The sequence below is a fragment of the Rhineura floridana genome, chromosome 19, assembly GCF_030035675.1.
Source record: "Rhineura floridana isolate rRhiFlo1 chromosome 19, rRhiFlo1.hap2, whole genome shotgun sequence".
Taxonomy (NCBI): domain Eukaryota; kingdom Metazoa; phylum Chordata; class Lepidosauria; order Squamata; family Rhineuridae; genus Rhineura; species Rhineura floridana.
In genome coordinates, this window is record NC_084498.1 from 13,234,618 (window position 1) to 13,258,993 (window position 24,376).

Here is a 24,376-nt window from a genome sequence, read left to right on the forward strand (position 1 = left end):
GTTTTTAGGAGACCCCTCTTCCCCTCACAGAGCTGCAAGTGACAGAGTTGTTTAACAGTCCTGTTCACAGGGAACCCTGTTTCTTGTAGCTCTGTGAGGGGGAAAGGGGTCTCCTAACAATTTTCAGCACCCTTAACAAACTCCACTTCCCAGGATTCTGTGGGGGAAGCCATGTGCAAATTGTTATACTACTGCTTGAAATGTATTACAGGCATACCTTGCTTTAACATACACAATGGGACCGGAGCGTGTATGTAAAGTGAAAATGTACTTAAAGTGAAGCAATTATCTATGCATGTACTGCACTGCAATCGCCACTAGATGGCAGCGGCGTCATGCCATTAAGTGTCCATTATTGTGAAGCACGCATACGTTAAGCGGGGTATGGTGGCATATTATGGAGCATGTACTTTATAGCGAGGCAACTTTAAGTGAAGCGACTTTAAGCGGGGTATGCCTGTACTGCAGATGGAGCCAGCCTCTCATGCACTGTTGGGTTTTGAGGGGATATTTACTGAGACCTTTTGAAGGAGCCATGAGGGGATACTAACCAATTACTGATAATGGTTCTGGAATCATTGACTAACAGTATGTTACTTTTTTTTTTAATTATTTTTTTCATTACCTATTATTTCGTGCATTCGCAATACAATCCTACTAGACAAGTCTACTCCAAAATAAGTCTCATTACGTTCAGTGAGACAAAGTATATAAACAGAATTTCAGGATGATTTTCAATTTTGTTTTTTTTTACTGTGTAAACTTGCTTTGAGAACTTTCCTTTTTTGGTCCAAATACAGTATATACATTTTTTTTTCTAAATAAACGTTAAGTATAAAGTGTGAAGTTAAGAAACATGTTTTTACAGACAAACATATTAGGCACAAGTGCAGTAATTTAGAAATGAGGATTAGGCCTGGTTCCATTAATTTGATGCAGCTACATAATGTGAGAAACAGCCCTTGAGGAATTACTATTATTAATACTACTACTGCTATTGTTTATTAAATTTATTAGTGCAGTAATTTAGGAATGAGGATTAGGCCTGGTTCCATTAATCTGATGCAGCGAAACAGCCCTCGAGGAATTGCTATTATTAATACTACTACTGCTATTGTTTATTAAATTTATTAGTTGCTTGATACCTGCAGGTGTCCAAGCAACTTACAGCTATGTTAAAGCAAAGACAAATATAAAAACAAAACCATAAAACAGCAGCTACACAACAACACCCCCATGCAGCCATGGGAAACTTTGGCAGCATACTGATAACAGACAACATAATCTCATCTCAGTCTAATACCTGGGAAAAAAGGTATGTCTTTGCGAGGCTGGAGCCAAAAAGATGTCAATGAAGGTGCCAGGCGGACCTCACTGGGAATGTATTCCACAGATGGGGAGCACAACTGAAAAGGCCCTCTCCCTTGTCAACCTCCCTCAGAGGTGGGACCTGGAGAAGGGCCTCAGAAGATCTAAGGGTTCAGGTAGCTTAATATCAGGAGAGGAGTTCCAGAAGATACTGGGGTCCTGAGCTGTAAAGCACTTTATAGGTCAAAACCAGCACTTTGGACTCGGAAGCATATAGGCAGCCAGTGTAATTGGAACAGGATTGGTTTGATATGATGTGTTGATAAGCTGACTGAAGGCATTCCGAGACACTGAGGCCATCTGTGCCCCAAGCGACAGCAATGGATCCAGGAGAACTAGAAGTATGAACCCACTCCTTCAGAGGGAATGTGACCTCATCTAGAGCAGATCACACACCATTCAGCCTGTCTGAGGAACCACCCACCAACAGCATCTCAGTCTTGTCTGGATTAAGCTTCAGTTTATTGGTCCTCATTATTGCAAGCAAGCACTGATTCAGCACATCCACTGCCTCACCTGTATAATGTGAAAAGGAGAAATAGAGCTGCATGTCAGCATACTGATGACAACACACTCCAAAAAGCCATATCACCCCACTCAGTGGTTTCATGTAGATGTTAAACAGCATTGGGGACAGAACTGACCCCTGCGGGACTCCATACTGGAGAGCGTATAGAGCCAAGCAATGCTCCCCAAAGAACCACCTTTTAGAGGCGGCCATCCAAGTAAGAATGGAACCACAGCAATGCCCCCAGCACCCAAATTCAGATAGTCATCCCAGAAGAATACCATAGCTGATGGTATCAAAAGCCACTGAAATATTAAGGAGCATCAACAGAGTCATACTCCCCCAGTCTGTCTCCCAACCCAAGTCAAGACAATCAAGGCAGTTTCTGTACCAAACCCAGGCCTGAATTCTGATTGAGACAGACCTAGAAAATCTGTCCCATCCAAGAGTACCTGGATCTGGCTGGAACTACCCTCTCGAGCACCTTGCCCAGAAAGGGGACATTTACCACTGGTCTAAAATTATTAGGATCTTCTGGGTCCAGGGAAGGCTTCTTCAAGAATGGTCTTACTACCATCTCCTTCAGGCAGCCTAGGAGCACTCCTTCCTGGAGATAATTAATTATTTCCCTGGCCCATCCAGCTGTCCCCTCCCTGCAGATTTATCAGCCATGAAGCACAAGGTTCCAAGACACAAGTGGTTGCACAAACCCAACGAAGTATCTTGACCATGTCCTCAGGTCACAACAAATGAAAATCATCCAATGACTTTGGACAAGAATGTGCTCCAGACACTTCACCAAGATCATCAATATGAGAGATGGAGTACAAATCCTGGCTGATGGAAGCAATTTTATCCTCAAAATGCTTAGCAAACATGTCATAGCAGACTTTAGATGGCTCTACCACCTCCCAAGGGCCAGTATGTAACAAGCCCTTAGCCGCTCTAAACAGCCCGATGGACAGCAAGCTGAGGACGTAATGGAGGCAGAGAAGTAAGTTTTCTTCGCCGCCTTCACTACCACTGAATAGTCTCAAACATGAGCACATGTTTGATTACATTTGTTGGGAGATTTTCTCCACCTGCACTTGCGCTGTTTACCTTCTTGCTTCATTGCTCCTAGCTCTGGGAAATACCATGGAGCTTTCTGAGCTCTGCCAGTTAGGATAAGACGCTCAGGTCAATCACCTGGGTCACCTCTGTATTCCACCGGCCAGCCAGGGCTTTGACAGAAGAGCCAGTCATGACAACCGGAAAACTCCCCAGGGCCCTCTGAAAACCAGCAGGATCTATGTCTCTGGGAGCAGACCATCTTAATAGGTCCTCCACCCCTGCAGAAGGAAAAGACTACTATAAGTCTAAAGCTCGCCAGCAGATGAACACATTCTAGAAACAGCTGGGGCAATGCATAGTCATCACAATTTCAGTTTAACAAAAGGCAGCAATTCTAGTGGTGCAGTATGGTAATTTTAGACTCTTAAACAGTGTGTGTGTGAGGTCATAAGAACATAAGAACATAAGAAGAGCCTGCTGGATCAGGCCAGTGGCCCATCTAGTCCAGCATCCTGTTCTCACAGTGCCCTACCAGGTGCCTGGGGGAAGCCCGCAAGCAGGACCCGAGTGCAAGAACACTCTCCCCTCCTGAGGCTTCCAGCAACTGGTTTTCAGAAGCATGCTGCCTCTGACTAGGGTGGCAGAGCACAGCCATCATGGCTAGTAGCCATTGATAGCCCTGTCCTCCATGAATTTGTCTAATCTTCTTTTAAAGCCGTCCAAGCTGGTGGCCATTACTGCATCTTGTGGGAGCAAATTCCATAGTTTAACTATGCGCTGAGTAAAGAAGTACTTCCTTTTGTCTGTCCTGAATCTTCCAACATTCAGCTTCTTTGAATGTCCACGAGTTCTAGTATTATGAGAGAGGGAGAAGAACTTTTCTCTATCCACTTTCTCAATGCCATGCATAATTTTATACACTTCTATCATGTCTCCTCTGACCCGCCTTTTCTCTAAACTAAAAAGCCCCAAATGCTGCAACCTTTCCTCGTAAGGGAGTCGCTCCATCCCCTTGATCATTCTGGTTGCCCTCTTCTGAACCTTTTCCAACTCTATAATATCCTTTCTGAGATGAGGCGACCAGAACTGTACACAGTATTCCAAATGCGGCCGCACCATAGATTTATACAACGGCATTATGATATCGGCTGTTTTATTTTCAATACCTTTCCTAATTATTGCTAGCATGGAATTTGCCTTTTTCACAGCTGCCGCACACTGGGTCGACATTTTCATCGTGCTGTCCACCACAACCCCGAGGTCTCTCTCCTGGTCGGTCACCGCCAGTTCAGACCCCATGAGCGTATATGTGAAATTCAGATTTTTTGCTCCAATATGCATAATTTTACACTTGTTTATATTGAATTGCATTTGCCATTTTTCCACCCATTCACTCAGTTTGGAGAGATCTTTTTGGAGCTCTTCGCAATCCCTTTTTGTTTTAACAACCCTGAACAATTTAGTGTCGTCAGTAAACTTGGCCACTTCACTGCTCACTCCTAATTCTAGGACATTAATGAACAAGTTGAAAAGTACAGGTCCCAATACCGATCCTTGAGGGACTCCACTTTCTACAGCCCTCCATTGGGAGAACTGTCCGTTTATTCCTACTCTCTGCTTTCTGCTTCTTAACCAATTCCTTATCCACAAGAGGACCTCTCCTCTTATTCCATGACTGCTAAGCTTCCTCAGAAGCCTTTGGTGAGGTACCTTGTCAAACGCTTTTTGAAAGTCTAAGTACACTATGTCCACTGGATCACCTCTATCTATATGCTTGTTGACACTCTCAAAGAATTCTAATAGGTTACTGAGACAGGACTTTCCCTTGCAGAAGCCATGCTGGCTCTGCTTCAGCAAGGCTTGTTCTTCTATGTGCTTAGTTAATCTAGCTTTAATTATACTTTCTACCAGTTTTCCAGGGACAGAAGTTAAGCTAACTGGCCTGTAATTTCCGGGATCCCCTCTGGATCCCTTTTTGAAGATTGGCGTTACATTTGCCACTTTCCAGTCCTCAGGCACGGAGGAGGACCCGAGGGACAAGTTACATATTTTAGTTAGCAGATCAGCAATTTCACCTTTGAGTTCTTTGAGAACTCTCGGGTGGATGCCATCCGGGCCCGGTGATTTGTCAGTTTTTATATTCTCCATTAAGCTTAGAACTTCCTCTCTCGTTACCACTATTTGTCTTAGTACCTCAGAATCCCTTCCTGCAAATGTTAGTTCAGGTTCAGGGATCTGCCCTATATCTTCCACTGTGAAGACAGATGCAAAGAATTCATTTAGCTTCTCTGCAATCTCCTTATCGTTCTTTAGTACACCTTTGACTCCCTTATCATCCAAGGGTCCAATTGTCTCCCTAGATGGTCTCCTGCTTTGAATGTATTTATAGAATTTTTTGTTGTTGGTTTTTATGTTCTTAGCAATGTGCTCCTCAAATTCTTTTTTAGCATCCCTTATTGTCTTCTTGCATTTCTTTTGCCAGACTTTGTGTTCTTTTTTATTTTCTTCATTTGGACAAGACTTCCATTTTCTGAAGGAAGACTTTTTGCCTCTAAGAGCTTCCTTGACTTTGCTCATTAACCATGCTGGCATCTTCTTGGCCCTGGCGGTACCTTTTCTGATCTGCGGTATGCACTCCAGTTGAGCTTCTAATATAGTGTTTTTAAACAACTTCCAAGCATTTTCGAGTGATGTGACCCTCTGGACTTTGTTTTTCAGCTTTCTTTTTACCAATCCCCTCATTTTTGTGAAGTTTCCTCTTTTGAAGTCAAATGTGACCGTGTTGGATTTTCGTGGCAATTGGCCAGTTACATGTATGTTTAATTTAATAGCACTGTGGTCACTGCTCCCAATCGGTTCAACAACACTTACATCTCGCACCAGGTCCCGGTCCCCACTGAGGATTAAGTCCAGGGTTGCCGTCCCTCTGGTCGGTTCCATGACCAACTGATCTAGGGAATAGTCATTTAGAATATCTAGAAACTTTGCTTCTTTGTCATGACTGGAACACATATGCAGCCAGTCTATGTCTGGGTAGTTGAAGTCACCCATTACTACCACCTTTCCTAGTTTGGATGCTTCCTCAATTTCATATCTCATCTCAAGGTCTCCCTGAGCATTTTGATCAGGGGGACGATAGATCGTTCCCAGTATTAAGTCCCTCCTGGGGCACGGTATCACCACCCACAACGATTCTGTGGAGGAGTCTGCCTCTTTTGGGGTTTCGAGCTTGCTGGATTCAATGCCTTCTTTCACGTATAGAGCGACTCCGCCACCAATACGTCCTTCCCTGTCCTTCCGATATAGTTTATATCCAGGGATAACCGTATCCCACTGGTTTTCTCCATTCCACCAGGTCTCGGTTATGCTCACTATATCAATGCTCTTCTCTAAGACCAAGCACTCCAGTTCTCCCATCTTGGTTCGGAGGCTCCTAGCATTAGCGTACAGGCACTTGTAAGCAGTGTCTCTCTTCAAGTGTCTTTGGCACTTGTGGTTAGGCCTGTGGTAATTTTGCTCTTCTGAATTTATATCCTGTGCCCCTGCTCTCACAATGCCTACTTCTAGGCCTACCCCTTTTAAAATTTCATCATTTCTTTGGTTTTTATCCCAGGGGGGAGGTTTATTCCGAACCGGACCTTTCTCAGCTCCTGTCGGGTTTCCCCCCTCAGTCAGTTTAAAAGCTGCTCTGCTACCTTTTTAATTTTAAGTGCCAGCAGTCTGGTTCCATTCTGGTTCAAGTGGAGCCCGTCCCTTTTGTACAGGCCCGGCTTGTCCCAAAATGTTCCCCAGTGCCTAACAAATCCGAACCCTTCCACCCGACACCATCGTCTCATCCATGCATTGAGACTGCGAAGCTGGGCCTGTCTGGCTGGGCCTGCGCGTGGAACCGGTAGCATTTCAGAGAAAGCCACCTTGGAGGTCCTGGCTTTCAGCATCCTACCTAGCAACCTAAATTTTGCTTCCAGGACCTCACGGCTGCATTTCCCCATGTCGTTAGTGCCAACGTGCACCACGACCACTGACTCCTTCCCAGCACTGTCTACCAAACTATCTAAACGACGGGCGATATCCGCAACCTTCGCACCAGGCAGGCAAAACACCTTGCGGTCTACACGCCCATCACACACCCCACTGTCTATGTTCCTAATGATCGAATCACCCACTACAAGGATCCCTCCAGCCCCTGGAGATATATCCTCGGCACGAGAGGATAGCTGCTCATCCCCCAAGGAATGGGTCCCTTCTAAGGGATCGTTTCCCTCTTCCTCAGCTGGATGCTCTCCTTCCCCGAGACCATCGTTCTCCATGATAGCAGGAGAGCTATCATCGTTGGAGTGGGACACAGCTATAACGTCCCTGAAGGCCTCCTCCACACACCTCTCTGCCTCTCTCAGCTTTTCCAGGTCCGCCACCTTGGCCTCAAGGAAATGAAGTCGTTCCCGGAGAGCCAGGAGCTCATTGCACCGAGAGCACACCCACGACTTCTGTCCAACAGGCAGATAGTCGTACATGCTGCAGGCGGTGCAAAACACTGGAAAGCCCCCACACCCCTGCTGGCTTCTTACCTGCATAGTTTTGTTTAAGGTTTATTACGTCAATGGGTTGGAGACTGCGGTTTAGTTGAGGTCAGGGAACAGACGGGCAGAGTGGGGGGCCCTGGCCTCCTCGCCCTGCTGCCGAACTCGCTCTGCTGCTTAACTCGCCTTGACGCTTTGTCAGCTGGGGCCTTGACGCTTCATCAGCTGGGGCTCCCTCTAGCTCGTGGAGCAGGTCTCTTTAGAAGGTAGCTTTGCCTGTGTTTGGGGCCCCTTCTGCTCATTTTGTTGAGAGGACCCCTAGATTTCTGCCCCCAAACCCTGCTCTGACTGCACCAGTGATCAATTATAGTAACTAGTTACTCTTTGTTCTGGCCTGTAAAGTTTTGCCAAGTGTTTCTCAAGGAGAATCAAATGATACGATTTCTTGATTCACTGCTCCATCTGGTGGGAAATGCATATATTTCTTCCTAGCCACAAGCCACAATAAAAATGGATTTGTTAGTAATCACCTCCCCTAGGCCAATCTCCGTTGGTGGGACCACAAGCAGGGCCCTTAAGCATTAACAATTGCATTGCAGCCAGTTCCAGGAAGGCTGGATCTGCCAGGGCCTATTCTTTGAACGGTGAGTATTCTTTTTCCATCCAAGCTGGCTATTACAAGAATTTGATGCCTGAATTTGGTTTTTCCTCCCTCCTCTCCTCCTCTTCCCTCCATGTACTTTCCCCCTTTTTGTATGATGTCATTTTAGATGGCAGGGACTTTTTTTTTTTTTTAACTGATTTATAAGCTGCTCTGAGATATTTTTCCGGCCAAAGAGTGGGGTATAACTGCTTTGAATGATTGAATGAATGAATAAATATCAATTTTGCATAACAAGATATACCTGCTGAAGTTTCCTCTTCTACACAACTATTAAAGGTGTAGGCACCCTGTCCTCTTTTGCAGCTGGCTACCTTTAAACATGTCACTTACTATATAAGAGGTGAATACCTTGGCACAGTCATTAACCAAAATGGAGACAATAAGAAATCAGGAGGCTAGGACTGGGAAGGGGAGCTATGAGAGAACTAGAAAAGGACCTCAGATGCAAAGATGTATCACTGAACACTAAAGTCAAGATCATTCAGACCATGGTATTCCCGATCTCTATGTATGGATGTGAAAGATGGACAGTGAAAAAAGCAAATAAGAGAAAAATCAACTCATTTGAAATGTGGTGCTAGAGGAGAGCCTCGAGGATACCGTGGACTGCGAAAAAGACAAATAATTGGGTGTTAGAACAAATTAAACCAGAACTGTCACTAGAAGCTAAAATGATGAAACTGAGGTTATTATACTTTGGACACATAATGAGAAGACATGATTCACTAGAAAAGACAATAATGCTGGGGAAAACAGAAGGAAGTAGAAAAAGAGGAAGGCGAAACAAGAGATGGATTGATTCCATAGAGGAAGCCACAGACCTGAACTTACAAAATCTGAACAGGGTGGTTCACGACAGATGCTATTGGAGATCACTGATTCATAGGGTCGTCATAAGTCGTAATCAACTTGAAGGCACATAACAACAACAAATGTACACACCACACATTTAAAGCACATGCTTCCTCCCCAATAATCCTGGGAACTGTATTTTGGAAATTGTAGCTCTGTGGTAGGTAAACTACAGTTCCCAAGATTCCCAGTAGGTATGGAGGGAGCCATGTGCTTTAAATTTGTGGTGAGTATGCAGCAAACGTTTTGTTGTTCTAGCCCAAAAGTAGTAAATCTGAAGGATTCAAAATGTTGCTGGAATGCAACTTCCATCATTCCTGACTGTTGGCAATGCTACCTGGGGCTGATTGGGAGTTGGGAGTCCAAAATCGGGGGGGGGGTTGCACAGGTTCCCTGTCCCCATAGTTGTTGATGATCTCACCAATGGTCCATCCAGTCCAGCATCCCATTATCAGAGTGGTCAACCAGATGCCCATGGGAAGCCCACATGCAGGGCCTGATTGCAACAGCTCTCTCCCCACTTGTGACTCCCAGCAACTGGCATTCAAGAAGCCATTACTGCCTCCAACAGGGGAGGTAGGTAGGACCAGGGCTCTGGAGTTGGTACGTTAAACCTTTGACTCCGACTCCCAACTCCTCTATTTTTCTACTGTCCGACTCCGACTCCTTCATAAATGGCAAATGTATATTATTTATTTTATTTATTTATTATTTGGTTTATATCCCGCCCTTCCTCCCAACAGGAGCCCAGGACAGCAAACAGGAGCGCTAAAAACACTTTAAGACATCATAAAAGACCTTTAAATACATTAAAACAAAAAAAAATTATTAATTTTATTTTGAAGCTGGAGTCGGAGTAAGTACATTTCTATCGACTCCACCCAAAATTGCTTCCGACTCTGACTCCAGAGCCCTGGGTAGGACACCGCTATCAGGGCCAGCAGCTCCCTGAATTTGTTTAATCCTCTTTTAAAGCCATCCAAGCTGATGCCCGTCACTGCCTCTCGGGGGAACAAATTAAGAACATAAGAAGAGCCTGCTGGATCAGGCCAGTGGCCCATCTAGTCCAGCATCCTGTTCTCACAGTGGCCAACCAGCTGCCTGGGGGAAGCCCGCAAGCAGGACCCGAGTGCAAGAACACTCTCCCCTCCTGAGGCTTCTGGCAACTGGTTTTCAGAAGCATGGTGCCTCTGACTAGGGTGGCAGAGCACAGCCATCATGGCTAGTAGCCATTGATAGCCCTGTCCTCCATGAATTTGTCTAATCTTCTTTTAAAGCCATCCAAGCTGGTGGCCATTACTGCATCTTGTGGGAGCAAATTCCATAGTTTGACTATGCGCTGAGTAAAGAAGTACTTCCTTTTGTCTGTCCTGAATCTTCCAACATTCAGCTTCTTTGAATGTCCACGAGTTCTAGTATTATGAGAGAGGGAGAAGAACTTTTCTCTATCCACTTTCTCAATGCCATGCATAATTTTATACACTTCTATCATGTCTGCTCTGACCTGCCTTCTCTCCAAACTAAAAAGCCCCAAATGCTGCAACCTTTCCTCGTAAGGGAGTCGCTCCAGCCCCTTGATCATTCTGGTTGCCCTCCTCTGAACCTTTTCCAACTCTATAATATCCTTTTTGAGATGAGGCGACCAAAACTGTACACAGTATTCCAAAATGCGGCCGCACCATAGATTTATACAACGGCATTATGATATCGGCTGTTTTATTTTCAGTATCTTTCCTAATTATTGCTAGCATGGAATTTGCCTTTTTCACAGCTGCCGTACACTGGGTCGACATTTTCATTGTGCTGTCCGCTACAACCCCGAGGTCTCTCTCCTGGTCGGTCACCGCCAGTTCAGACCCCATGAGCGTATATGTGAAATTAAGATTTTTTGCTCCAATATGCATAATTTTACACTTGTTTATATTGAATTGCATTTGCCATTTTTCCGCCCATTCACTCAGTTTGGAGAGGTCTTTTTGGAGCTCTTTGCAATCCCTTTTTTGTTTTAACAACCCTGAACAATTTAGTGTCGTCAGCAAACTTGGCCACTTCACTGCTCACTCCTAGTTCTAGGTCATTAATGAACACGTTGAAAAGTACAGGTCCCAATACTGATCCTTGAGGGACTCCACTTTCTACAGCCCTCCATTGGGAGAACTGTCCGTTTATTCCTACTCTCTGCTTCTTAACCAATTCCTTATCCACAAGAGGACCTCTCCTCTTATTCCATGACTGCTAAGCTTCCTCAGAAGTCTTTGGTGAGGTACCTTGTCAAACGCTTTTTGAAAGTCTAAGTACACTATGTCCACTGGATCACCTCTATCTATATGCTTGTTGACACTCTCAAAGAACTCTAATAGGTTACTGAGACAGGACTTTCCCTTGCAGAAGCCATGCTGGCTCTGCTTCAGTAAAGCTTGTTCTTCTATGTGCTTAGTTAATCTAGCTTTAATAATACTTTCTACCAGTTTTCCAGGGACAGAAGTTAAGCTAACTGGCCTGTAATTTCCGGGATCCTCTCTGGATCCCTTTTTGAATATTGGCGTTACATTTGCCACTTTCCAGTCCTCAGGCACGGAGGACGACCTGAGGGACAAGTTACATATTTTAGTTAGCAGATCAGCAATTTCACATTTGAGTTCTTTAAGAACTCTTGGGTGGATGCCATCCGGGCCCGGTGATTTGTCAGTTTTTATATTGTCCATTAAGCCTAGAACTTCCTCTCTCACTACCACTATTTGTCTCAGTTCCTCAGAATCCCTTCCTGCAAATGTTAGTTCAGGTTCAGGGATCTGCCCTATATCTTCCACTGTGAAGACAGATGCAAAGAATTCATTTAGCTTCTCCGTTTGCCTGTGCACTGCATGAAGTAGTAGCTTGTTTTGTCTGTCCTGAATCTTCCAGCATTCTACTTCCTCTAGCGTTAAATGTGAGCGAAACCACCTTTTCTCTGACCACTTTTTTCACTTCTACCTCCTCTTTAGGTGAGCTACTTTCCAACTCTACAATATCCGTTTTGAAGTGAGGCGACCGGAACAGTACAGAGTACTGTGATTGCACCTTAGATTTGTGAGTGTACCTACATTTTTTTCAGTTCCTGCACAAAGCCGCTTTGTTAATCCGGAGCCATTAAAAGTAAACATTTAGGTTTAATTCAAAAATAGGAAATTGTCAAATTAAAAATAGTGAGTGGTGCTAATGCTTAAATTCAGTGCCTTAACACAAAACTTCGTGAGACGCACCTCCATTAATAGAACGCGTCCGAAAACACCGGTTCTGACTACTTCGGAAGCTTTCCGGACTCCTCGGTAATTTTCGGATCGCGGGGACGCACTTCAGCCATTTTTGGCATATTCTTCCGAGAAATGGGGGGGGGGGAATGGTCACGAGGACCGTGCTGCCAATCAGAGCTTAACCCGCGCCTTTGCAGTTAATGCCCCAGCAGGACAGTAGCTGGCGAGTGTTCATTCAAACGGAAGCGGAAAGGCAGAAGAAAAAATAGTCCCAACAACAACATAACACCTTCCTCCTTTTTCTTTTCTTTTGTTTCCTACGGCGAACACCGTACGCGCAAAACGGCTGAGAAGGAGTTGCACGAGAAAAGGAGCGTCTGGGCATGGCAGCGGTGATTTGAAATCCCGCGCCTCCTTCGCGTGACGCGGAGTGATATTTTGTGCCTCGCGACGGGGCCATAAGCAGAGTGTAGCGTCGACTTTTCCTCCCCTCTTTTGAGAGGGGGAAAATGTTGTGGGCGCGGCTTGCGCACGCGCTTCTGGGGGAGGCTTGAAAGCGCGGTTTAACGGCCACACCCATGCAAGCGGACCTCGCGTAAAGCGGTCGGTCTTCGGTCGTGGCGGGTGAGGCAAGGGGCTTGTAGGGAGAGGGAGACTGCTTGGGCCGTTTGGAAACTTAAAACAAGTGGTCAGTGCGTTTGCCTCAGGTCTGTAGTACTCCTGCTCGTGTATAGGCCCTTTGGTTAATACGTTTAAATTATTGTCATCAACATCAGGTTTATTACTTGTCCTTCGCCACAAGGTTCCAGGGCGGGTCACAAGAATGTAAAATCCAACATCACAAACTGTTCAAATCATTTTTTTTTAAAAGGGTATTTGCTTCGTGGTTTTTTTTTGTGTGAGAGGTGGTTAAAGGGTTTGTTTTTGAAAGCTTTCTTATATTCCTTTATGCTGGCTTTTCTGGTTTTAATGTTGATCTGTTTCTTTGAGGTATTTTTAAGTACAACGCAGAATATAAAATGTACTGGACCGCATCCAATGATAAAGTAATAGCAGAGGCATGGTTAATACAGAAGATGAATAAAATATTGTTAGAGGTACGCTTAATAAAAAAGAAGAGAAGGAGGTATACGATATTGTATCATACAATCCCATGGGATAGACAGTAAAAATGTGTTGATTTTTATCCTGTGGTTTTTATTAAAATTTATTTGTTCTTTGCACTAGTTAGGCCTCATCTTGAGTATTATGTCCAGTTCTGGAAGCTGCACTTCAAGAAGGATGCAGACAAACTGGAACGGGTTCAGAGGAGGGCAACAAGGATGATCAGGGGACTGGAAACAAAGCCCTATGAGGAGAAACTGAAAGAACTGGGCATGTTTAGCCTTGAGAAGAGAAGACTGAGGGGACATATGATAGCACTTTTCAAATGCTTGAAAGGTTGTCGTGCAGGAGGGCCAGGATCTTTTCTTGATCACCCCAGAGTGCAGGACACAGAATAATGGCCTCAAATTACAGGAAGCCAGCTTTTGGCTGAACATCAGGGAAAAAATTCCTAGCTGTTAGAGTGGTATGACAATGAAAGTTATAATCTGTCATACTGGTTTAGATATTTACTGACAAATGTGTTGTCTAAATAATATAGCATAGAGTGCCAAGTAATTGATTATAGCTAATTTAAGATGATATGTTAGTTATATTAACATGTAAATTAAAGTCTAACCTTGGCCTCACGGAAATTTAATTAATAAATCTAAGTTTTAAATGTTCTTAAGCTATTTTAAAAATTCATGTTTTTATATATAAAACTATGTATTAACTAAAATGTCATATAGCATATTGCTACATGTATGTTTTTGTCTTACTATGTTTTAAGCTGACCTATGGTCGAATAAAGATTGGAATTGAAAAATGGAACTGATTACCTAGGGAGATGGTGGGCTCTCCAACATTGCAGGCATTCAAGAGGCAGCTGCACAGCTACCTGTCAGATATGCTTTAACTTGGATTCCTGCATTGAGCAGGGGGTTGGACTCAGTGGCATTATAGGCCCCTTCAATAGTCTGTGATTCTGATATTGCTTGTGCCAAGCTGCAGATACTTGCTTTTTCAGAAAACAAGTAAAGAATGGGGTTTCCAAGAGAAGATAAGTTGCTGAAGTAAAACTGGGAATAGATTTGCGGCATCATCATTATAGACTGCCATGATGTTGCAAAATAAGGGGCATGTTATATAATATGAAATATGAAAATGGCATCCAGTGGCAATTCTTAGCTGTATCATTTTACACTGTAAACTTGGGTTATCGATACTAAACCTGGTTTACTGATTAAACAAGCAATAAGGAGCCCTGCATCTCTTTCCTGCACTGTTTACACTTTGCACATTTTCATTTTTGGTCCAGGGAAGGAATTTCTTCAAAATATTCCCTGTGGCAAAAAAAAAGGGGGGGTATAGGAACTGGAAACTGTGTCTGTACTATGTTTTTCTTTTTTTCTTAACAGTCCTGTCCATTGTTCCTTTCTACTCTGCTTCCACCTGTCCTCTTCTGTATTGTCTCTGTTCTAACTCTTGTCTTGTGTGGCCCAGCTCCACCGCCACATAAGCTCAGAAGTGCAACAATCCCATATCCATGCAGCCTATGTCTTTCCATATGTAATTTTAGTGAAACAGAAACTGAAAGTCCAGAACTTCCAAGAAGCAAGTCTGTAGTGAGAGTCACTTTCATGAGATAAAAAACTGAAATAAATGCCCATGTTTGATTGGTAGATAACTCAATATGTGTGGATGTGATAGAACCAATTCATTTTAATGAGACTGTAAATGTAGATTTAGCTTGTTTGGAATAAGATAGAATTGAATGAGAGAAAAATTTATTATTTCATTGTTTATTTTAAAAAATAAAAAATCTGATTTAAATAAAGAAATCCTATTTTTATTTTTTAAAAACTGATTTTAATCCATCCCATCTTAAAATGAATGTTAATCTTCATATGTTATAAAGACAAAGTCATATCTTTTTAATTAATGTAAAAGATAGAATATTTATTACATCACAATTTTGATGAAACTGATAAATGTTAAAATGCACAATTGAGGTTCTATGCTAGAATGCATCTGATCTTAAATTGAACAGTCTCTCCAAAGTGTTTAAGATTAAGGGAAAAGCTACATGCAGCCTCATACTGCTTTGCATGCAGAAGGTCCCAGATTCAAACTCCTGGCATGTCCAGATAGGATTGGGAAAAACTCCTGCCTGAAACCCTGGAGAGAAGCTGCCATTCAGTGTAGACAGTGCTGAGCTAGATGGACCAATAAAGTATAAGGCAGCTTCCTGTGTCCCTTTTCTCCAATGTCAAAACATACACAAGACAAAATGGCTGCATTTCAGTGGAAGAAATGCAAAAAGGGCTGCTTTGTCAGTTTCCTACAGCCATTTCCTCATTTTAAAAAAAATACACCCCGTGGCTTTTTGCCCCAAGGGGAAAAAATAATGCACAGATATTTGTACCTTGGCTCTAAGTGGGGTAGTTTGTTGAGCTCATACTCCAGGTGGCATTTTGAAAAGTGCTCCAAGACCTTTTCTTCTGTTATCCAGGGATTTGAGTAAACCAGCATGTGGTTTTGGTTCGAATGCTGTCTTTTTGTGGATTAACTTTTACTTTAAGGAATGTGATGAAATCAAAATATGTGTTGATTCTGTTTCATAATTGCAGCTTGTTTTCTTGAGAGACAATGTCTGGTAGAGCAAGAGCTCGAGCAAGGGGAAGGGCCCGTGGCCAGGAGACTACTACACCCACCGTAGGAGCAACTCCGGTGAGTGTTTAAAAGCTTCAAGATTGGAAATATGGACGTGTTGATTCATGGATAAGTCTTACATTCTGTTGCTCAAGTTTCATTTCAAACTTCCACAAAAGTCCTGTTTTTTAAAAAATACTTTGCATGGTTGAAAACTGGTCATAAATGTTGTGCCTGAAAGACAACATAGTCAACTGTTTAGATCTTCCAGTTGTGGGCTTTGATAAGGTGATCAGTAATTCAGGCGATAGCTTAATAAGAAATGGTAAAATTTTGGGTTGAATATATTTGGTGTTTCTCCTATTGCTGTCAGTATCAAAGTCTTCAGTTGTATATAATTGTCACCAGCGAGGCTGCAATCCTGTGCACACCTACTTAGGAATAAGCACCATTGAACTAAGTGGGACGATGTAAATATATGTAGGATTGGGTTGCAAGTAGACAAATGCTCATTTTACATGTTGATTCCAAACGATGATGACCATAATCCTGTTGGGCTGTGACCCATAGGCATTACTGTCTCTAGTTGTTTTCCATAAAGCCTGCAAGTTTGGAGAAGTAACTGTTATCTCTTGGCCTGAGAGTGAGCAGACATCCAAGGCCAGCGGTTGTCATGGTAACGTGAGATAGCAACTGGGAAAGTTCTAACAGAGTCTGTAAGTTGTGTCTTCTGAATATTGCCTCTGAACTGTGAGGCTGGTCTTCTGTGTATTGCCTCTGAACTGAGAGGTTCTCTTCTGTGTACCTTTGAAGAGAGATGTACCAGAAGGGGGGTGACTGAAGAAACTCTACATGTATTTACTCTTAAGCCTCTGGCCATAATGTCTTAATAAAGACTCTTAACATGCTCTAATGCTCTGAAGAAGTTTCTTGCTCAACTTAACTCCAACGTAATGTATGCTGTTTCACGCAACAACGCACACACGTCAACAAATCCAGGGATGAGGAACCTTTTTCACTCCATGGGCCAGGTCCTTATCAGCCTTGTAGGCCAAATTTGGCAGGCGGGTGACCCTACCCACCTGTCAAATCCCTTGCAGGGGAGGGTTCCCAAGCTCCTTCAGCAAGTGCTGGCTTCCTACCTTCTGCTGCCAGTGGTGGTGGTGGGGGAGTTGAAAGGGAAAGCAAGCTTCTTTCTCTCCTCTACCCCCCCTTGCTATCGCACCGCCTGAAGGGCAGAAGGAAGCCAGTACTTGGTGCTGGCACTTGGGAACCCTGTTGGCTTTTTTCTTTCCTTCCTTGCTCCTCCCAAAGGGAGAGAAGGAAATGATTTTCCAAGTCTTCCTTCCTTCTGTCATTAAGTCCTCAGCATTGGGAACTTGAAGGGAGAGGAGGGATTTTGAAAAGACTTTTCCAAATCTCCCCTCTCCCCCTTTGTCCCCAATGTTGGGAAGTTAATGGGGGAAGAGGGTGGACCTCTAGTGATAGGGAGGTAGATCACTAGTGATGTCATCTAGTGGGTGTGTGGGCATGGTTTGTGGAGAATGTCCACAGGAACCAAGTGGACTCCCTGAAGGGCCATGATTAGGCCAGAGGTTCCCCCTTCCCTGCCATAATGCGGCAAATTAGATGCAGCACCAAATCATGGTTTCAATAGGGCTTGTGCTCATAGCCTTCCCCTACTTCATCATCTCTCTTGCTTTACTGCCCCTTTCATTCTTGATTTCATATCAAACCATAATTTCCCACTAAGTCTGAAGCAACGAGGGAAACTGAGGGTGGGAGGAGGAGGAGAGCTTGTTCAGTTAATCGCATGGTTTCACATTAATGTTTGAACTGATCCAGGTAGCAACCAATCTATAAGCAAACAAGTTTAGGGCTATTTGTCTACATTTGTTCTCCATTTGCTCAGCATTCCAGTCTAGATGCACTGCCTAGAGCTGGTGTGGGGAATTTTGGCCCTACAGATGTTGCTGAATGACAGGTTGCATCATCCTTAGCCGTTAGCAATGCTTGCTGGGGCTGATGAGAGTTGTAGTCCAGCAACATCTAGAGAGCCAAATGCTCCCTACCCCTGGCCTAGAGGAAGGGCTGTAGCTATGATCTGTTAATGATCTGCTCTACATAGGGCTGCTGTTGAAGACAGTTCGGAAGCTGCAGCTAGTGCAGAATGCGGCAGCCAGACTTTTGATGGGGACCAGTCGGTCGTCGCACATAACTCCTGTTCTGGCTCGCCTGCACTGGCTACCTATTTGCTTCCGGGCGAGATTCAAGGTGCTGGTTATGACCTATAAAGCCTTACATGGCGTGGGACCGCAATACCTGATGGAACGCCTCTCCAGCTATGAACCTACCCGTTCACTACGTTCGACATCGAAGGCCCTCCTCCGGGTTCCAACTCATTGTGAGGCCCGGAGGGTGGCTACTAGATCTAGGGCCTTCTCTGTGGTGGCCCCCGAGTTGTGGAATAGCCTCCCCGAAGAGGTCCGCCTGGCGCCTACATTATTATCTTTTCGGCGCCAGGTAAAGACCTTTTTATGCTCGCAGGCATTTTAATCATTTTAATCGTATCGTTTGAATCGTGTTACACTAATCCTAATTATCTCCTATTTTGTTTCATTGTACTTTTCTTCTTTTGTATTGTATATGTTTAGTGATTTATTGTTATGATCTATGTATTTTATCTCATGTTGTCAACCGCCCTGAGAGCTATTTTGCTAAGGGCGGTATACAAACCCAATTAAATAAATAAATAAATAAATAATGCAGACATGCCATAGTTTGCAGACCCATTTCAAGCCATGGTTTTAACTTAACTTTTCCAGACAATAGCAAGTCCTGTTTTGTCTATTTAGACCTCACACTGTACAGTAGTTAAGCTTATTTAATCAGGGCTTGGAGTGATGTCTGAATTTATTTATTTATTTATTTTATTTAATTTATATACCGCCCTAAGCCAAAAAGGCTCTCTGGGCGGTGTACATCAAATTGCTGTTGGCAGCTGTCCTTAACCCATATTTGATCCTGTTAAGCCTGTTTTTATCCTGCTCTATCTTAGTAGAGTTTCAAATGTCAACTCATTTATTTCATTAAACAGAATTGGTGTCTTAAAATTCTGTAATTTCTGAACTTCAAAAAATTGAAAAGCTTGCTTGAATTGAAAAAGCTTTTCAGTATTCATGTTTATTCCAAGAGGATGTGCATTGTATATTTTATTTTGTAATTAAATATATTTATTAAATTTGTTTTGCACCCTTTCTCCCAAAGGAGGCAACCATCAAAATGTTAAAACAATATAATTGAAATTAAAATGAAACATATTTAAAAGAATTAAAACCATCTATATTTCTTTTTTAAAAATGTATATGTAAATATAAAATAAGTATTTCACTTGATGCATCAGGTTCCTCTGTCTTCTGTAAGTTAGAATCAAAAGGTGCTCCGAGTCTGTTTTGTTCAAAGGCTTTTTCACCACGTTGGAGCAATAAACTTGGTGCCTATGGATTGTGGGGGAGGATCCCTCTTCAGTTGCCTACAAGAGTGATAGTGGCCACCAACGCAAGTTTGGATGGGAGAACGCAAGGCTCCTGGGCCCCAACAAAGGCCTCTAGTAGCATAAACTGACTGGAGTTCAGAGCTTTAAACTTGACCCCGCAGTCTTTTTCCATCCTGATGCATCTAGCTTATGCACTGGTAAGGTTGGACAGCATGATGGCAAAAACACGCTTCGTACGTGGGGGCAGGGGGGTTGAGATTGAGATACACAAGCAGAAGTGATTCTTATACAGACAGATACAGTCTCTCAAAATGGAGCACTTCAAGGACTCGGTGAACTCAGTAGCAGACCTTTGTGCTGACAAACCCTGGACCCAGTAGAGTGCAGCCCCATAGCCATTCAAAGTTCTAATTTGCAGGTTCAGTCTCCTTATCATAGACCTATTTCCTTCTCCTCAAAAATAAAGACTTGGTTTTACTCATGTTGCCCGACTCCAGGAGCAGAGAACTTGATGTTCTCCGCAGCTTGTTGCCTTTGATTCTTAAATGTGTTCCTGTCAATACCTGTTCTAGTCAGGATTCTTTAGAAAACCTGGACAGGGCAAGCAACAGATGTGTTAGTAGCTCCTTAATGGATGCATTGGTCATGGTTTTCAGGTCTAAAACACCTCATCAATGGCTTATAGTTCCTATAGTCATCCAGGGCTCTCCTTTCTTGGGGCCCAGTATTTAATTCGAATCTGGAGTGGCTCCAGTTACCAGATGGTGTCTGACTGGGAGATCCTTACCAAGCTAGGTTACCTGGAGCAGGTAATTCAGATCATCCTGCTGCCTGTCAACCATTAGGATCTGTGAGTTGTCATGGGAGGCATCTTGCGCTTTGGGCCAAGCATAATGTTGTTAGATACAGATCAGCTGGTGTAAAGGTGGTGTTGTGTTTCTACAAGTGGGTCTTGACTTCGGGGTTAGGGCTGCCACCTGTTGACACAGGGTGCTAGGGCTGTCCTCCGGTTTGCTGGTCAGAGATTATCATCCTCATCCAATTTATTATTATTAGTTGCTTGCCACATAGGAGTTTCCAAGCAACCTGTTTTTTTAAGAGTATAAAGCATAAAAAATAAGTTATAATAAAAGCTGTAGAATAACAATTTCAGGAAAAACGTCAGCAGCGAAAACATACTATAAAGACAAAGCAAAATATTCATAATCCATCAATGCCTGGGAAAAAATATTTTTATCTGCTGCCAAAAGGATGTTAATGATGGTGTGAGGCAGACCTCATCAAGGAGTCCATTCCACAAGCAAGGAGCCATAGTGGAAAAGGCTCTCTTGTCGCACCATCCTCAGAGAGAGCACCTGGAGGAAGGCCTCAGATGCCAATCAAAGTGTCTGGGTAGATTCATATTGGGGGAGGCGCTCTATAAGATAATAATCCTGAGCCATACAAGGCTTCAGGGGTGAAAATCAGCACTTTGAATTGAGCTTGCAAATATACAGAGAGCTAGTGTAGCTATGCCAAGATTGGTGTTATATGATTGCTGTCGTTGAGCCTGTCAGCAATCGGGTGGCTTCACTTCAAGAGCTTCTTCAGTGGCATTTCTGCTTGCTCCACCCTCGCGCAGTTGGTTGCATCCCTCCTGGAGCTTGGCTGTTGATAAGATGCTCACAAAGGAGCTGTTCAAGCCTTTACGTTGGATTTTACTGCTGCTGCTGCTGCTGGAGATGGGCGACTTCATGGCAATCGGCCCGGTAAATCTCTCAATTGCAGACTTTCCGTCAAGTGTATTATATCAGAGTGATCCTGATTCTAAAGCCACATCTGTCTTTTATCCCTCCTCTGTTAATCTCTGGAGCTAATCCTGCCTTTCTTTTGACCAAACCCATGTCACCCTTCTGAAAAGCTTGCCACAAGCTGGGTATGCACAGGGCAGGAAGATCAGGCCCTTCAGGTGGTCAGATTACTTACTTATTTCCTTTAATCAATCTGTCTTGGGCCAAAACATGTCTTAAGGCTACCCTTGCTAGATGGATCAAGGCATAAATGTTATTACCTTTCCAGGCACAACGTTTAAAAATCATAGCATATTCTACCAAGGCAATTTTCACCACTGCAACTTTTCTACCAATGTTCCATTATCATACATGTAATGCTGTAACCAGGTTCTCAGCAAATACTTCCGCCAGGCATTATAAGATGGACACCCACGCTTCAGCGCAGGCAACATTTTGAAGTTGTGCATGCTTCTGCCTTAGTGATCAGCCACCTTCAGCCTTGCCAGAAGAGGGGGTAGGCTTGGAAAGCCTGGATGCCTCCTTCCCACTGGTCCAAGTGGTCATTTACCATGAATGTTCATTATGGTCCAGTGTGAAGGAGGCATCCAACCTCTCGTTTCTTGAGGTGGCTGAATCACACAGTGATTCCAGCTGCAACCGTACATCATCCACGTCTTTGTGGAGGCTTCACACATAAGATCATGCATGGTGTGAAGAAAGTTGAAGGGAAAGCTCTCTCTCATAACACTAGAACCTGGGGCCATCCATTGAAGCTGAATATTAGAAGAATCGGGACAGAAAAGGAAGTACTTCAGAGTGCATAGTTAAATTATGGAATTTACAGTAGAAGTTCATTATAAAGCGGGTGTCAGGACAAAGAAAACACCTGGATTTATAGGGCTTCAGCATTATAATGAAAATTGAACTGAAAGGGACTTGAATGATTTAAAAAAAAAAAGACGAGGATTGAGGCAGAAGAAGCAACCAAACCTAATACACAATAAGTGGGAGCAGAAAGAGGAATCCGGGACAGATATAGAACTGTGGAGGAAAAAAGAGAAATAGGCAAACTGGCTGAGGTAAAACTGTCACTGCAGCTTAGGGATGGGAAGGAAAGAAGGAGGAAGGGTAACACTGAGGGAAGAATAAGTTACCAAATTAAACTCCTCAGACAATAACAAAAGGGCTTGAGAAGTAACCAAAACTGAGGGGAAGTGTCAACTGACCCCTGGAAAAAAGCCTCCGGGAAGGAATAAGAGCGGGAAACCGGTGGAGGGGAACATCAGGAGAAAAATTAGATGAATGCTGTCAGGAAAAAAATAGCTCAAACACCCAGGGAGCAAACTGAAGAACTAATCAGGGAAACGGGCACTTCAGTATGAAGGACAAGGTAGAACAAAGCAGAAAGTGAGGCTGACATAAGTGTGAATAAGAAACCTTCCCGGTTGCATTTCAGCTCAGGCTTACCCTTAAGCGTTAAAGATATGACGGCTGTGGAGTCGGTACGCCAAACCTTCGACTCCGACTCTCTTTTTCTACTGTCCGACTCCTTCATAAATGGCAAATGTATATTAACTAGTAATAACAAATTTACTGTAGTAAAATGGTAGCACAAGGCATTTCATGACCACCATGTGAATCATCAGACTAGATTGATAGAACATAAAATCTATTTATTTGATAAAAATTTCTGAACAAGAAAACTTTCCTAAATTCCTATGAAAGTTTTTACTTTGAAGTCGGAGTTGGTACATTTCTTCTGACTCCACCCAAAATTGCTTCTGACTCTCCGATTCCACAGCCCTGGGCAGTGAATACAATACTGATTCCAAGACAGGCACTGAAGTGAGGAAAGTTGTTTGGAAGGATGAGAACCTCCTCCTTGGTCAATCTTGTGTGTGAAAAGAAGTGTGAACTGCTGTACTGTATATTTTACTTGGTCATACTTGTAGCATATCAGATTCCAAGGTACAAGCAGGCACATTATAATGAGCTTTGTTGTACTTCCACAAGATGCAGTGATGGCCACCAATTTGCCTGGCTTTAAAAGGGGGGTTAGACAAAATGATCAAGGGTGAAGCCGTGTTTCGCATCCAGTGTTGAAGGTGATGTGCTTCTGAATACCAGCTGCTGAGAACAAAAGTGGGGAGGATGCTGTTGACTCTAGTATGCCCACAAATGGGACAGCGGTGTGTCTGTTTGGCCACTGAGAACAGGATGCTGGGCTAGATCGACTCTTTTTAACGTTATCTTTTTCTGTCCTAATACATATATTCCCACTAGTTTCTTCATACACACACTCTGTGACTGTCTTGGCAAGGATTTGGAATTGAGGCAGAGCCTCGTAGGTCAGCAAAGCACTTCAAATGTCCTGAGAGGTGGTAGGAGTCGAGCAATATTTGATTGACACCATGTTGGATTGGAATGGGCATTCACAGTAAGTGACTAACATTCAGTTCTCATTTTTGGTGAATCTTCTAGGTTCAGCCACCTGCCTATGGGCAAACTAAACCCGAGCAACCTCCAGCAGAGCCACTAGCAGAAGGGGAACTAATTGGGCGTGGGCGGCAAAGAAAAGGACCAGTTGCACCAAGATCGCAGGGTAAGAGTGCATCAGAATAGCATTATTATCCAAAAGTGCGAATTCTTTCAACTCCTGTGTGTATAAGCTAAGCTACTGTTTAGATTTGCATTTGATTTTTCAAAAGGTTCAGTTAAGTATCATTTAGTTTTTACTGACATTCTCTGCTGTCATAGTGCCTGTTTGAATTTGCTGCCATCACTCACACAGGAAGGAAGGTTACTCCTGCATTTCATAAGGACATACATTGATTAATGTACCGTATATTCCGGCATATAAGATGACTGGGCGTATAAGACAACCCCCAACTTTTCCAGTTAAAATATAGAGTTTGGGATATACTCGCCGTATAAGACTACCCCTGCTTATGACATGCAGGTACTTAGCAGGAAAACTGTCACTTATAAACTTATAAATATTAATATTTGGATTGTCCAGTTGTTTTGTTTTTGTGCCTAGGAATTACCAACAAAAACTGGGGAAAGATGTGAGAAATCTTTTTTTTAAAAGCAACATTAAATGCCTAGACTCTAGTTTCCAACACTATGGAGTGTTTATTGATTGATTAAGAGAATTTATATCCTGCCCTTT

At 43.3% G+C, this 24,376-nt stretch overlaps 1 protein-coding gene across 2 annotated transcripts in view; it reads left to right on the forward strand.

Annotated features, from left to right (window-relative positions):
• Nucleotides 1-12,507: 12,507 nt before the first annotated feature.
• The window catches only part of PIWIL1 (piwi like RNA-mediated gene silencing 1), a 46,934-nt gene continuing 35,065 nt past the window's right edge, over nt 12,508-24,376 (forward strand). The window contains exons 1-3 of one of the 2 annotated variants that reach the window (XM_061602814.1): nt 12,508-12,822; nt 15,915-16,014; nt 23,686-23,806. In XM_061602814.1, coding sequence (XP_061458798.1) covers nt 15,934-16,014; nt 23,686-23,806 — 202 coding nt within the window. In that variant the 5' untranslated portion in view covers nt 12,508-12,822; nt 15,915-15,933. Of the gene's footprint in view, nt 12,906-15,914; nt 16,015-23,685; nt 23,807-24,376 lie in introns of both variants that reach the window. The other variant, XM_061602813.1, reaches the window with a different exon arrangement.